The sequence below is a fragment of the Centruroides vittatus genome, unplaced genomic scaffold (assembly GCF_030686945.1).
Source record: "Centruroides vittatus isolate TY-2023 unplaced genomic scaffold, ASM3068694v2 contig_1110, whole genome shotgun sequence".
Lineage (NCBI taxonomy): Eukaryota > Metazoa > Arthropoda > Arachnida > Scorpiones > Buthidae > Centruroides > Centruroides vittatus.
Window position 1 is genome coordinate 478,804 of NW_027120712.1, and position 12,863 is coordinate 491,666.

General features: G+C 28.3%; 1 protein-coding gene across 1 annotated transcript in view; it reads left to right on the top strand.

Annotated features, from left to right (window-relative positions):
* The window catches only part of LOC136976313 (jouberin-like), a 63,955-nt gene that overhangs the window by 11,997 nt on the left and 39,095 nt on the right, over nt 1-12,863 (top strand). The window contains exons 5-11 of the mRNA XM_067271566.1: nt 1,312-1,597; nt 2,023-2,185; nt 4,676-4,771; nt 4,847-4,940; nt 5,932-6,033; nt 7,080-7,181; nt 8,152-8,277. Coding sequence (XP_067127667.1) covers nt 1,312-1,597; nt 2,023-2,185; nt 4,676-4,771; nt 4,847-4,940; nt 5,932-6,033; nt 7,080-7,181; nt 8,152-8,277 — 969 coding nt within the window. The remainder of the gene's footprint in view (nt 1-1,311; nt 1,598-2,022; nt 2,186-4,675; nt 4,772-4,846; nt 4,941-5,931; nt 6,034-7,079; nt 7,182-8,151; nt 8,278-12,863) is intronic.

Below are 12,863 nucleotides of genomic sequence, written 5' to 3' on the forward strand. Positions count from 1 at the left end.
TGCATGGTTTTTATTTTCTGCTCCTGTTTCTCAACTAACTAGCAAATTCTTTAAAAGTACTCCTATTGGTTAATATACAGATTGACCAATTGGTTAAAATTGACAGTAAAACCCTAGTTGTTATTAGAAGTCATTTTACCAGGATGCTTCACAGTTTTACTGTCCTTCAATTAGTTGGAATGTTTCTGGTTCTGCTAGATTTCAAGCAGAACTAAAGTAGAAAATTTATACACAAATCAGTTGCAGAAATTGATCTGCATGATTTTACACAATTATGAAACAACTGCCAAAGCAGAAAACTTGTGATTATAATGCAAAACTCCATCTGCTTGTTTGCCTTGTAACAAAGGGTGATTGTGAAACAGGCTTAAGAAAGTTATAAAAATCTGTGTTCAAAACAGTCCAAAGTTTCACATATGAAATTATGTGCATTTCCTAATATAACGTTTTTTTTTCCATAAAAGTTAAATGCATAAAATTTTCTATAGAATGCAGTTGAAAAACTTTTTAAGCAAATCCATTTTCTGGTTGTTGACTGCAATGATTAATTAATTATCTATTCTTCTTTTTAGTATTTTATATGTTATGTTCTATCCAAATGTTCTGCATGTTTTTTTTATTGGATACTGAACCAGATACACTTTCATACTCTCAAGAGCTTGAAAACATTGCTTTACTGGAAGAATAACATTACATCACAAAAAATTAAAAGAAAAAAAATATTACATATATACAGTAAAATTTGTCCAAAACAGAACTTGAATAAATGTAAACCTGTCAAAAGGAAGAAAGTTTTTGGAACAGAGCAATTTTCAACATTAAAAAAAAAACTATTCAAAATAGAATCTTGCTAAACCAGAAAAAATATTCAGTGCCATGTGATTCCAGTTTACGCAGGTAAATGCAAAGAGTTTTTAAGTACTTTTGGTTCATTCAACCTATCTTCAGGAACATTTGCTTTCATAACAATGAATTTCATTTGGAACATTATACAGTATTAGCAATTTTGATGATAAACTGTATAACTTAAAAGTGTTTAAGTGCTTTTTATATAGCATATTTTTATATCTTTTGTGATGTTATTCCTTCATTAAAGCATTTTCTTTTAGTTCTGTTGAGTGCTATTGATTGTTTCTAAAATGATAATACTTATAATTTATTATAAAATACAGATATGTGTAATGTACAGTATATTAATGTTGGCCAAAACAGCTTTTAAATGCTTGCAATGAAGCTTATTATGTGTAACTCTTGAGATATGTTTAGGTGTGTTTATATACAGTAAATGTAAATTCATAAATAATCTTTCAGGTTGAAGAAATACCACTATTGGCAAAAATTAAAAATGAAAGTAAAATGTATCCTTCATCAGAAATTAATCAACAGGAAGATGATGATGGGCAATCAAATCATGGTTATACAACAGAAAGTATGTCTAGCTTGAAAGAAAGTCCTGAAAAGCAACCAAAATATAAAAATGATGAGCTGAATCTACATAAGAAGAAAAAAAAGATGACCTTATCAGTTAAAGAAAATATAAATCAGCCTAGTTCTAAATATTCAAAAGATATCAAAAAGAAAGGAAAGTTAAAAGAAAGTAAGCTATTTGTTTAAAATAAGGTATAAAATAAATTATGTTTTTATACATTTTTTTATTCATTATTTTGAAGTACCGTATTTTCCGGCGTATAAGACGACCCCCGACTTTTACAGTTAAAATATAGAGTTTGGGATATACTCACGCTATAAGACCACCCCCGACTTTTGAGAATATTTTCCTGGGTTAAAAAGCTGTCTTATATGCCGGAAAATACGTTAATTGATTTGAACTTATTCAATCTCTTTAATTTCATCTGCAAGTTAAATCAGTATAATAGATTAACAGTCCTATTAATAGGTTATAGTCACAATAAAACAATATTTAAAGGACTAGAAGCATTAATTAATTAATTAAAGTTTTTATAAATAATTAAGAGTATTTTAATGCTGTTAATCAGTTTAATATTATAATGTGTTTTATAGAAACTCAACCAAATGATTTAAGTCAAGAAAATGAAAATCCTGTTTTAGGTGTTTTAATTCACGGGACTGATAAATTGAAAACGGATTTTCTTATTTGTCATCCTCTTGTGAAAGTTCATATTGTCAATATGAAAACAGGTCAATATTTAAAAAAGTTTCATAGGTAATTAAATTAAAATATATTTTTAAATGCTTATTTAAAATATTGAAATTTTATTATAATAAAAATTATGTTTAAAAATATACTTGTGAGCACTATTATGTAAAGCATTGTAAACTAAGTGTACAATGTTAATACTATTTAACTTACATAATTTATCATTAAAATAGTTGTAAGGAAGCTGTTGAGAGGCGGTAGGTCTGAAATGCATTTGTTTTTTGGAAAATAAATTGGATGTTCTAAAGCTGATCTCGTGTCTGTGGTGGTGTAATAAATCTAGGAATAAAGAGGCCATCATAGTGCTCACAAGTATATTCCAATCTAGACAAGAAGCATATTATAGTATGTTTAAAAATATAACAAATAAAACAAATAACAAAATAAAAAATATTTAATATTTTAGGCATCCTATTCTCAGTGTTTATTTTCAATTGTTGTATCTGTGTTATACTAAAGTTCTGCAATTTTGTGATATTTTTATCATAAAACTTTACTGTAATCTTCTGAGTTGATTTTTAATGTTCCATTACTTTGTCTGTTTATTTTAATTTTCGTTCTGTAATATTTTATTATATAGAATGCACAGTATTATTATAAAGTTTTCATTGATATCTATAGTATAACATATTAAAGAAAATGTAATTCATACATAGTTTCTAATAGAATATACTTCTTTTTAATTCTTTACTCTATGGGTACTAAGAGGACTTTTTTCAGGGCTAGAAAAGTTTTTAAATATGATGAATTAGAATTTATAAATACAAATGAATGATTTTTAAACGTTATAAATAATGAGATTTTTTAAGTATATCTTTAATAACATATACTTTAGCATACTAAACAAAAATTAATATAGTAAAACCATTTGAAAAATATTTTTCCTATTAGCAACTCAGAAACAGTATTTCAGATCATTTAAGTAAATTTTTAATTGTGTAATTGAATATAAATAAAGATAGAATTTATCAGTCCTGAAATTTATATGATTGAACAGAAAGTTCTTGCACTTTTGGACGTATTTTATTTAGGCAAGAAAATTTTATGTACAGAGTTGACTTCAATCATCAATGTAATCACCATTGTTGTTGACCACTTCCTGCCAATGCTTATGCAAGGAATGGATGCCATCTTGATAAAACTCTAGCGGCTGTGACTCAAAAAAGTTGGTCAGGCTGGTCTCCAAGTTGGCTTCATTGTTGAACTCCTTGCCAGCCAGGTGGTGGTCCAGCACGGCGAACAGGTGGTAATCGGAAGGTGCAATGTCAGGGCTATACGGTGGGTGGGGTCCTCCACCTCCCAGTTCAGGTCCAGTAGCTTCTGGCAGGTCTGCCTATTTGTATGTGGCTGTACATTGTCATGCAGCAGGATGGTGTTCTGGGTGGGTCTCTGCCAGTTTCTTCTGCAGACGTCGAGTTGTTTGCAGTAGAAAGTTGTGTTGATGGTTGTATTTTGTGAGAACAACTTGAACATGATGATTCCTTTAGAATCTTAGAAGACAGAGCATGATCTTCTTGGGTTCGGGATCTCTAGAGCATGATCTTGGGTTAGGGATCTCCACTTTTAAAGCGTTCGTACCAACTGTATGCAGTTCTTCTGGCAACAGTGTCAGGGCCTAATGCAACATTGATGTCAGTGATAGAATTGGCTGCTTTTTTGTTGGAACGATAGTCATAAACGAGGAGCAGGCGAAGTTGATCTTTGATTAGTGGATGTTGGTTGGTCATGGTAAAGTAAAGAGAGAGGACTGGATTTGGTATTATAGCATGTACAGTACCTCGACCTGTTTATATACTACCATGGAACATTCTAGAAAGTTCCAAAAAGGCGAGAACTTTCTGTTCAATTACATATGTAGCAAAATTAAAACATTTTTGAGAAAGCAGTTTGAAATGATAGATAAAAAGAGAAGTTTTAAAGTCTCACTAATTAACAAAATTACTGTATATTTTAATATTGTATCGAGATTATCACATTTATCATATCACATTTTGGTTTCAGAAAACAAAAATCTTTTAAATTGAAATTTTCAAAATATATTTTAATAGAAAAATTATTAATATTTGTGAAGTAAATGAAGTTTGTTGTTGCAAAAAGAATACAGAACTTTAGTTCAATAATGCAATATAAAATAACTTTGTAATCAATAAATATAATGTATTCACACAATAGTTTTGGCTGTTAACAAAAAGTTTTGATATTTTTCAATTTAAATTACTGAGACATTTTTTTCTTAGTGATTAATTATTGTAAAATTAATGTTGTTTTTATAAATTTTCTTTTAAAATACTTAATGATTGATCTTTGTAGTGAAATTTGTGTTCCTGATTTTTAATTAATTATTCAAGTAATTATTTTAATTATAATTATAAATATATAATTATATAATCTTAACATATTTTTATATAAACATGTTGTAGATTACATAATTTTTTTACTACATTTAATGTAATTTAATAATCAAAAATAAAATTTGCATTATTTTTCTTTTGATAGTGATAGATCAGTAACTTCTTACTATGAAACTCAAAATAATGATATTGAACATATAATCCCTATGATGACTCAGCCATATGACCTAAAAGAAAAGAAGTAAAATTATTTTTATGAGTTTTAGAAACTTTTCTTAATAATAATACATACATTTTGTAAAAATTTAAATTTCAGATATCTAATGCCTTTATGGGAGGAACTATTAATATTCAATGAAGATTTTAACTATTTTATCAATAAAGAATCTGATGTCATCATATTTTTTGAAGTATGCTAATATTTAATATTCTTTTATATAAATCACAATAGCTATTCTCTCTCATATTTTTGTGATATTTTTAATAATATAAATAAATATTAATTACAGTTTTATTACAAATCTTTATATAATTCATTGCAAGGTAATAATTAATGTATACACATCCCAATTCTGTTTATAAAAGACTTTGATTTAACACAATTCAATTCTCTTTTTACATAGTTTTGAACTAACACATCTCAATAAATTTGCCTTTTTAAAATTTTCCATTTCATTTTAATTCTATTCAAAAAAAGGATTTATACTTTCTTTTCTAGAAAATTGCTCTTTTTTCTAAAAAAAAAATTCTTACAATTTGCATTTAACACATATTCAAGTAAATTTTAAGATTTGGCTGTTTTTTTTTTTTTACTTATTTGAATGTGTATAGTGACAATCAGTCTTTTATTCTGATTTTATTTCTTTTAGACCAAAATTAATTATTAAATCATAACACTTTTTAACGTACTTATTATTCACATATTCATATATGCAAACGCAACCATAAATTTGTTAATAAAATATAAATTATATTAAAAACTAATTAAAAGAGACTTTTTGGTCCCATCAGGCTTTTATTGCCATACCGATGACATGCTGGAAATGAAAACAAAAACAATTTTTTCATTGCAACACAATGTTGCATTGCACATATCATATTTAGGCTGCTATATAGGTTTAGTTCAAGTTTTTAATTCAATGCCATTCACAACATTATTTTGATTTTTCAATTTTGTCCAATATAATTCTAAATCCTAATACCATATATTGTTTGATACTGTTAATTGAGTTTTTTTTCTTTTTGAACTTATAACATATAACTTAACATATAACAATATTAAAATTAATTTTTTTTTTAGGATTAGTATAATTTATTTTAAGAAATTTACTTGAAATAAAGTATATGTAATTTTTATTTAATTAGCAAGTTAATGTAAGATCATTTTTCTTAATATTATAGCTCATAGATTTTATTAGTCCTGAATCAAATTTTAGTAATAAATGGCTAAAAAAACTTCAGAATCAAGGTGGCTGGCATAAAATTGCTTGGGGATTTTTAAAGGTAAAATATTAATTAATTGCTTGTACACTATATGTACAACTTATGTACATTGTGTGTGTGTGTGTGCGTGCGTGCGTGCTTGTGACATCTAATTATTTTATTTTTTATTTGTTATTTATATTATCTATATTTAGTTTGAAAGTCAATTAAAATATTAAACTAAAACCTATTAAAATACTTATAAAACAGTAAAACATGTTAGCTGTAAAATTATTTTGTTATAAATGTTTAATTAAAAAATATTCAACCTGTTTTCTTTGACAAAAAATAGCTTACAGTAACTTATAGTCAGTTCTTTAAATAATTCTTCTCAAAATAAAACTTCTATAAAATATATATTTTTCATATAGTTCTTGTTTTTATGAATTAGTCACATAAAATAAGATTAATAATCTAATAATAATAATAATAATAATAATATTGTAATTAGAATTATAATAATAAATTTTGGCAATGCATATTTAATTCAAAAGCCCTTGAACCTTTTCTTTATACTTCTTATTCCATTAAGCATTTTGTTATAATTATTCATATAAAAATTATTTACTCAGTAAAGTGTTTTTCTTAAATAATAAATTTTCAAACTGGCTTGAAAATTACATTGTACAAATATTTTGTGATTCAATTTGTAAAAATGAAATTATTTACACAACATTTTATTAAAAAAAGAAAATTTTTACCAATTAACCATAAAAATAGTTTAAAAGAATTTTTAAATTTTATTTTACGATTTTTTGACAAATAATTTTAGAAACAGTACAACACAATATCTTATTTTTGATAATATGATACAAATCTGAATAGATTTTACAATTTTTATTATGTAATGGATTTTGATAAAATTACAAATTTGTGTTGAAGATAGTGTTTTCTGAGAACTTGAAATTAAATGAAGTAAAGGATTTTATGATTTCAGTTGGAATCATTAAGACTAACATAATTTGATTTTTCAAATAACTAAAACTCAAATTTTATAAATAAAACATTATTTAATTGATTCTAATGATAAAAATATTTTCAATTAACTTTTCTTAATTTCATTGTAGCTGGTGGGTGCTAATGATATATTGAATACTGAGCAGAAAGTGAGATTACAATTATATAATCCACCAAAATTTCAATTTTGGAAAAAAATTGAAGGCTTAGAGGTACCACAAATTATTTTTTATTAATTACTTACTGTTCAAAGTAATTGAATAAATGTATTTGTTTTAATAATAATAATAATAATAAATTTTTGTCTTGTTTTCGTTGTTATGCCTTTACTCCAATCTGGCATAGTACACAGCAACCTGTGGTCAACTGGGTATAACTCACTAAACCCAACATAATAATAAAATAATAAATAATAACAATAATAATTTTGACTTAATTTTGTTTTTTCATATATCATTTTGACTATATACAGGAAATCCTTGTTAGTTCAAAATTCAGGGGACAAAATATTCATGATGTCAAATTACCGAATTTAAAATTATTCAAGCTTTACTTATTTCTGTATAATGTGCCAAATGTCATATGACTGATGTAATTTATTAAGCAAACAGAATACAACTATTATTACAGAATGTTATTTTTGTTAATTAATAAATAATAATAATAAATAAGTAAATAAACATATTTTTGGTTTTTATCTGTTAATATCATTAAAATATGGAACATACAAGTTTAGAAGAGGCTTAAATTTCTATCATTAATTAAATTTAACTAAATTTTTCATTTTTGAAGGGTATAATCATTATTAAAAAAATGAAATATTTTAACCAATTTTAATTTTTTAACATTAATATTCATTAGTAATGATAAATAAATAGTTATGATTATGTGTTTTTAACTTGGATATTTGGTCTGATATTTATTATATATTTTGAAAACAAGAAATATTTTTAACTAATCCGACGGGGAGGGACGAACAAGTCCAAAACACAAGTTTAAAGTGTATGTGTTCAGGTGAACTAAATAAAAAACATTATTTTTGATCTGTAAGACTAAATATCTGTATCTATATTTTCCAGTATAATAAATCCTGTTAATATATAGAAAGTACTAGTATACAAATTAAATTTAGATAAAAAGGACACAAAGGCGTAATAATTAAATATTTTTAACTGTTTGCAGGTATTTAACTGGTGGTCAAAATTCAAGAAATCATATTATCCTTCAACACTCTATGTTACTGTAAAGCCAGTTATCTTACCAAAATCTGTAGATTCAACCATTCGTTCAATGGCACCATTTCAAGAAGTAAATAATCATAATTAATTTAATTTTGGTTTTACTAGAAAATATTTGGCTTAATTTTACTATAGAAAAATTTAGTTCATAAACAGTAGTGTTAAGAAATAATTATCTTCTAATTTATTATAAATTGTTATTTTAAACTTTATTTATAGGATTTACAATATTTCATTCACAATATTAAATTAGATGATTTCATTGTAATAAGAGACCATAGAAATAAAAAGTTATACTGTAAGCTCCTGCTTAATGCACGAAATGCACTCCAAGTTCACAAAGCACTAAACGAAACAGCTTTAAATGAGGTCATTTTAACATAGAGTAAATAGGGAAAGAGAAACATGCGAACAAAAATAAACAGATTTTACTTTAATTTTAAGTTATTTTTATATTAATTTGCATAATAATATATGTTAAATAACAGATAAACATATGCACACAGAAATGTAAAGTTCAGTTTTTGTGATGAAGGTCTTGGCTTTTTTGAAATTCTTGTTTTTTGCAATAAAGTCATGTAGTTTCATTTGTCACTATTTTTCATTCCTTAAGTAAATGTGAGTAGCAGATGTGGGAAGTTGATTAATATTGGTTTAAACCCCTTTTGATCAGCGACGGTCTGGTGAGGACCACTCAATTGTTAGGCCAAAACTCCACTAGCGTAAAAACGGGCGTAAAGCCCCTCGCCATAAAAACTTTTAATCACATGACCTATTTGCATTTGCTCTCTGATTGCGGTGGAGATACGGCGATGGTGCTGTCGAAGTTACACCTGTACGGTTGTATACGTGATATATCAATATAAAGACAATGATTATATTCTATGAGTATTTTTGTACTACAATTACAAATGTAGTAAAAATAATATCTTTACTTTCATATATTAATTTTTATTATCGTATTATTAAGATAATATACAGCACTTATAAGCTTAGCTTTTTTATTATATACTCCTCGAAATTGAAGGATTTTCTTTGACCATCCATATTGCGTGTTTTAGGCATCCATTATTATAATCAGGATACCTCTTGTTGTAGATACGTGAATACTTTTGGATGTTTTCAATAAATCTTTCCAGATCTATTCTAGAGTAGTCATGAGAGAACATACACAAAAGCTTGTTTTCTGCCATTTTCGCACCGTGTCACAATGACCTAGATTTCACTGACTTCTGATTGGTGGATGGTACAGTTTTATGGTCATATTTGTGTCGAAAGTTGAACACTGCTCAACTTGCTTTTACGCTGGTTTTATGACCTGCTCACACATTAAATATCATGGTCATGTGACTAAAGGCATTTACGGCGAGGGGTTTTATGCCTGTTTTTATGCTAGTGGAGTCTCAGCCTTACTGGATGGCTATTAAATACAGTTGTCTCAAGATCATTAGATCTTAAGGACTGTTTTTCCTGACACCAGTTAGGATAGTTGTAGTTTGCATCCTAACTCACAATAATGCTACCTTATCATTAAATAGGAGGGCTATATGTCGAGTGGGAAGTGCGATGAGTCTCAACAGGGGAACCATTTCTCCGAGTAAAGACAGGTGGACAGGTTAAAAAATAAATTTAATAAGAAACATAAAGGGATTAAATACATAAGCAGATTATGATGTACAGTTAATTAAATGCTCAATCGCAAGGTTCTAGATATACTGTTCTTGCGTTACTATGTACTACTAAGCAACCAAGAGAGAGTTTACAATTTTAAAATACTTTTGTTGGGTAGACGATGTTTCTTGATCTGTTCGTCCCATGTCGGCAAGATGATTGTAGATCTCTTTACAGTTATTTTAGTAGTCAGGGTGGCAGATATCTGGGGGAACGAGGAGGTGATCTGGATGGTATGCCACAGTGTCACTAGTCACAATGTAAAAGACACTTCTTGATGAACGATTGCTTCTAGGAAAGTGTCCGCACTTTGTTGTAGGTCTGCCGGGAGTATGGTGAGATGAGCCACAATCTGTGGCTCTTTCTCCTGGGGATGTCCGCCCCAAAGATTGGGTGTGTGGCCATTATATTCCTATTAGGTGTGGGAATTAGATCATGTTACCTTATGTTTTCTAGTGATGACACTCCAGATGTGTCATCAATGTGCCAGTTAGGGCAATGGGAATTTGATTTGTTGTCAGATTCACACCAAGAAATTGTTTAACTTTTGACATTCTGAATGTCAACAATTAGATATTGATAAATATCATAAATCACCTAAAAAATTATCTTCCACATTATACTTAAGTAATTACAGGTAACCCCCGTATAACACGGGAGTTACGTTCCAAAAAATTGCCTTGTTATGTGAATTTGTGTTATACGAAACAAAGAACTAGTACGAAAAGGGAGGTTAGGTTCCAAAAATTAAAAAACATGTTATTATATTTTCATAATTAAGATAAATATCTATTAAAATTTTCTTAAGTGATACATATTAATATAAATTAAACAATGTTTTCTTCATCATCACTAAGCACTATTAACCGAGGGCATTTTCTTTTTGGCAAGTTATCCTTATCCTTTGAGCATTTTTCTGCATTATCTTCAAATCCATGCTTTACCTTTTGCAAAAAGTATGTAATTTTAGATTGCTTGCTTTTAGTTAAAAAATCTTTATAAATTTTCTTATATGGTGCTAAGCACTTATGAAGAATAAAGCAAGTATGGAATAAGGGAAAAACATCTGGCAACATCAAAAGCAGAAGTGTCGAGATCTGGCAACATTGAAACAAGTTTCAAGAAGGACCATGTGTATCGACAGAAAAGAAAATTTACATACTTAAGTACTAATAGTTTACGAAAATAATTTTCATGAACTATTAGTACTTAAGTATGTAAAAATTTATTACATTTCATGTTGTACGAGGGTTTTACCCAATTCTCAAACCGTGTCAGAGTGAATCCGTGCTACAAAAGTACCATGTTATACAGGTATGGTCCCAATTCCTGAATCGTGTTAGAGTGAATCCATGCTATAGAAGTGCTGTGTTATACGGGGGTTACCTGTACTTAACTCCCAGATCTCACACAGAAGTTCGCGTCCAAAACGACTTGTTTTGCTTTTGTACTCTTTTCAAAATCTGGATCATTTGCTACAATTTGATCAATGATTTTGGTTATCATTACCAAACTTTTAGTAAGGAAATATGTAGAGAGATTCTTTGGGTTCTTCGTTTTCAGAATCACTATTTTCCAGTTCTACATGAATTCCTTGTTTTTCCAGTTCTTGAAGATGATCATTGGTAAGACTCTGACCAGAAACCTGCAATAACTTCTCAATATCCTCAATATCCATCTACATCTCCTAGTCCTTATGTTGACAATTTGGTCAACCTAACGATACAGTGATAGGCTCTTCTCATTGAGAATTCTTGGATACTTTCAGCCATAACTGCTTCCACACTCCGTTCATGCACTTATCAGTTAATTCTTGCCAAGTGAAGTCAATATTGCCTATGGCATTCAAGATATTATATTTTTTCCAAAATTGCACCAAACAAACATAGATTTAAGGAAAGTACAGCACTACGACAAATTTTCACCTTTTGCTGGTATGTTTGTGTTTGTAAATAATTGTATTATATACGAACCAATGAAATTGCGATAGTTTGAATCAGCATAAATTTTGAGCTTTTTTTAGGCTTCAAGTAGACTGCGTTATATTGAATCAGCATTAATCGAGGCAGTGTTAAGCGGGATCTTATTGTACTTAAAATTTAAGTAAATATGTGGTAATATATAAATTATTCAATATATATAAGTGTAAAAATACTGTATTATGTTTAAAAAACTAATGTTGTTCAAGCCCTAAGGTAGACAGCCGGATGGCCGAGTAGTCAAGGTGGCAGCCTACTGCTCCGGGGGACCTGGGATCAAATCCAGACAGGTTGAGAAATCTTCATAAATTTTCAGGGGGGTCTGTTTGGATATGTTAAGCCCCATCCTTCACCACCCAGTCACTCCATTGTGGGCCTTGCCAAACCCATAATGGGCCTGCTAAAAGATGCCCTCTTAGTGCCCATAGGGTGAAAAGAGTTTTAAAAAATAAAAAAAGCTCTAAGTTAAAATAATGTTAAAAATTAAAAATTGACAAAGTGCAAATATCTAAACATCACCAAATGATTTCCTAAATAATCTGGCTATAATTCCACTAATTTAAATAATTAATACAAAGTAATTTTGCTACTAGAGGTAGACGTTAGGTACCATCTCTTAACTAAATTAATTTGTTTATAATCATTTGATGATGTGTAAAGTACTTAATTTTAGTATCTTTAGGAAACCGACTATAATTGCGGTCGGTAAAACTTCCGTTAACCTAACGGGTACTTTACGCGGATTCGAGATTAGTTTGCCAGGCCTGGGCTTTTAAGCGTGCACCGAAAAATTAGTAATAACAACGATAAATATCAAGTCAGATCAAAAGTTCAAATATATTTAATTAGCAACTAGAATGTACTACGTACAAATGTCAATAATCCAAACAAAATTTATTAACGAAAATCAACAAGTCAACCCGACAATAAACTTAGCTACTTAGCTTAACTTAATAGTAATTCCCCTTTGAAATTCGACAAATCAAATACTTAGAAACTATGAACA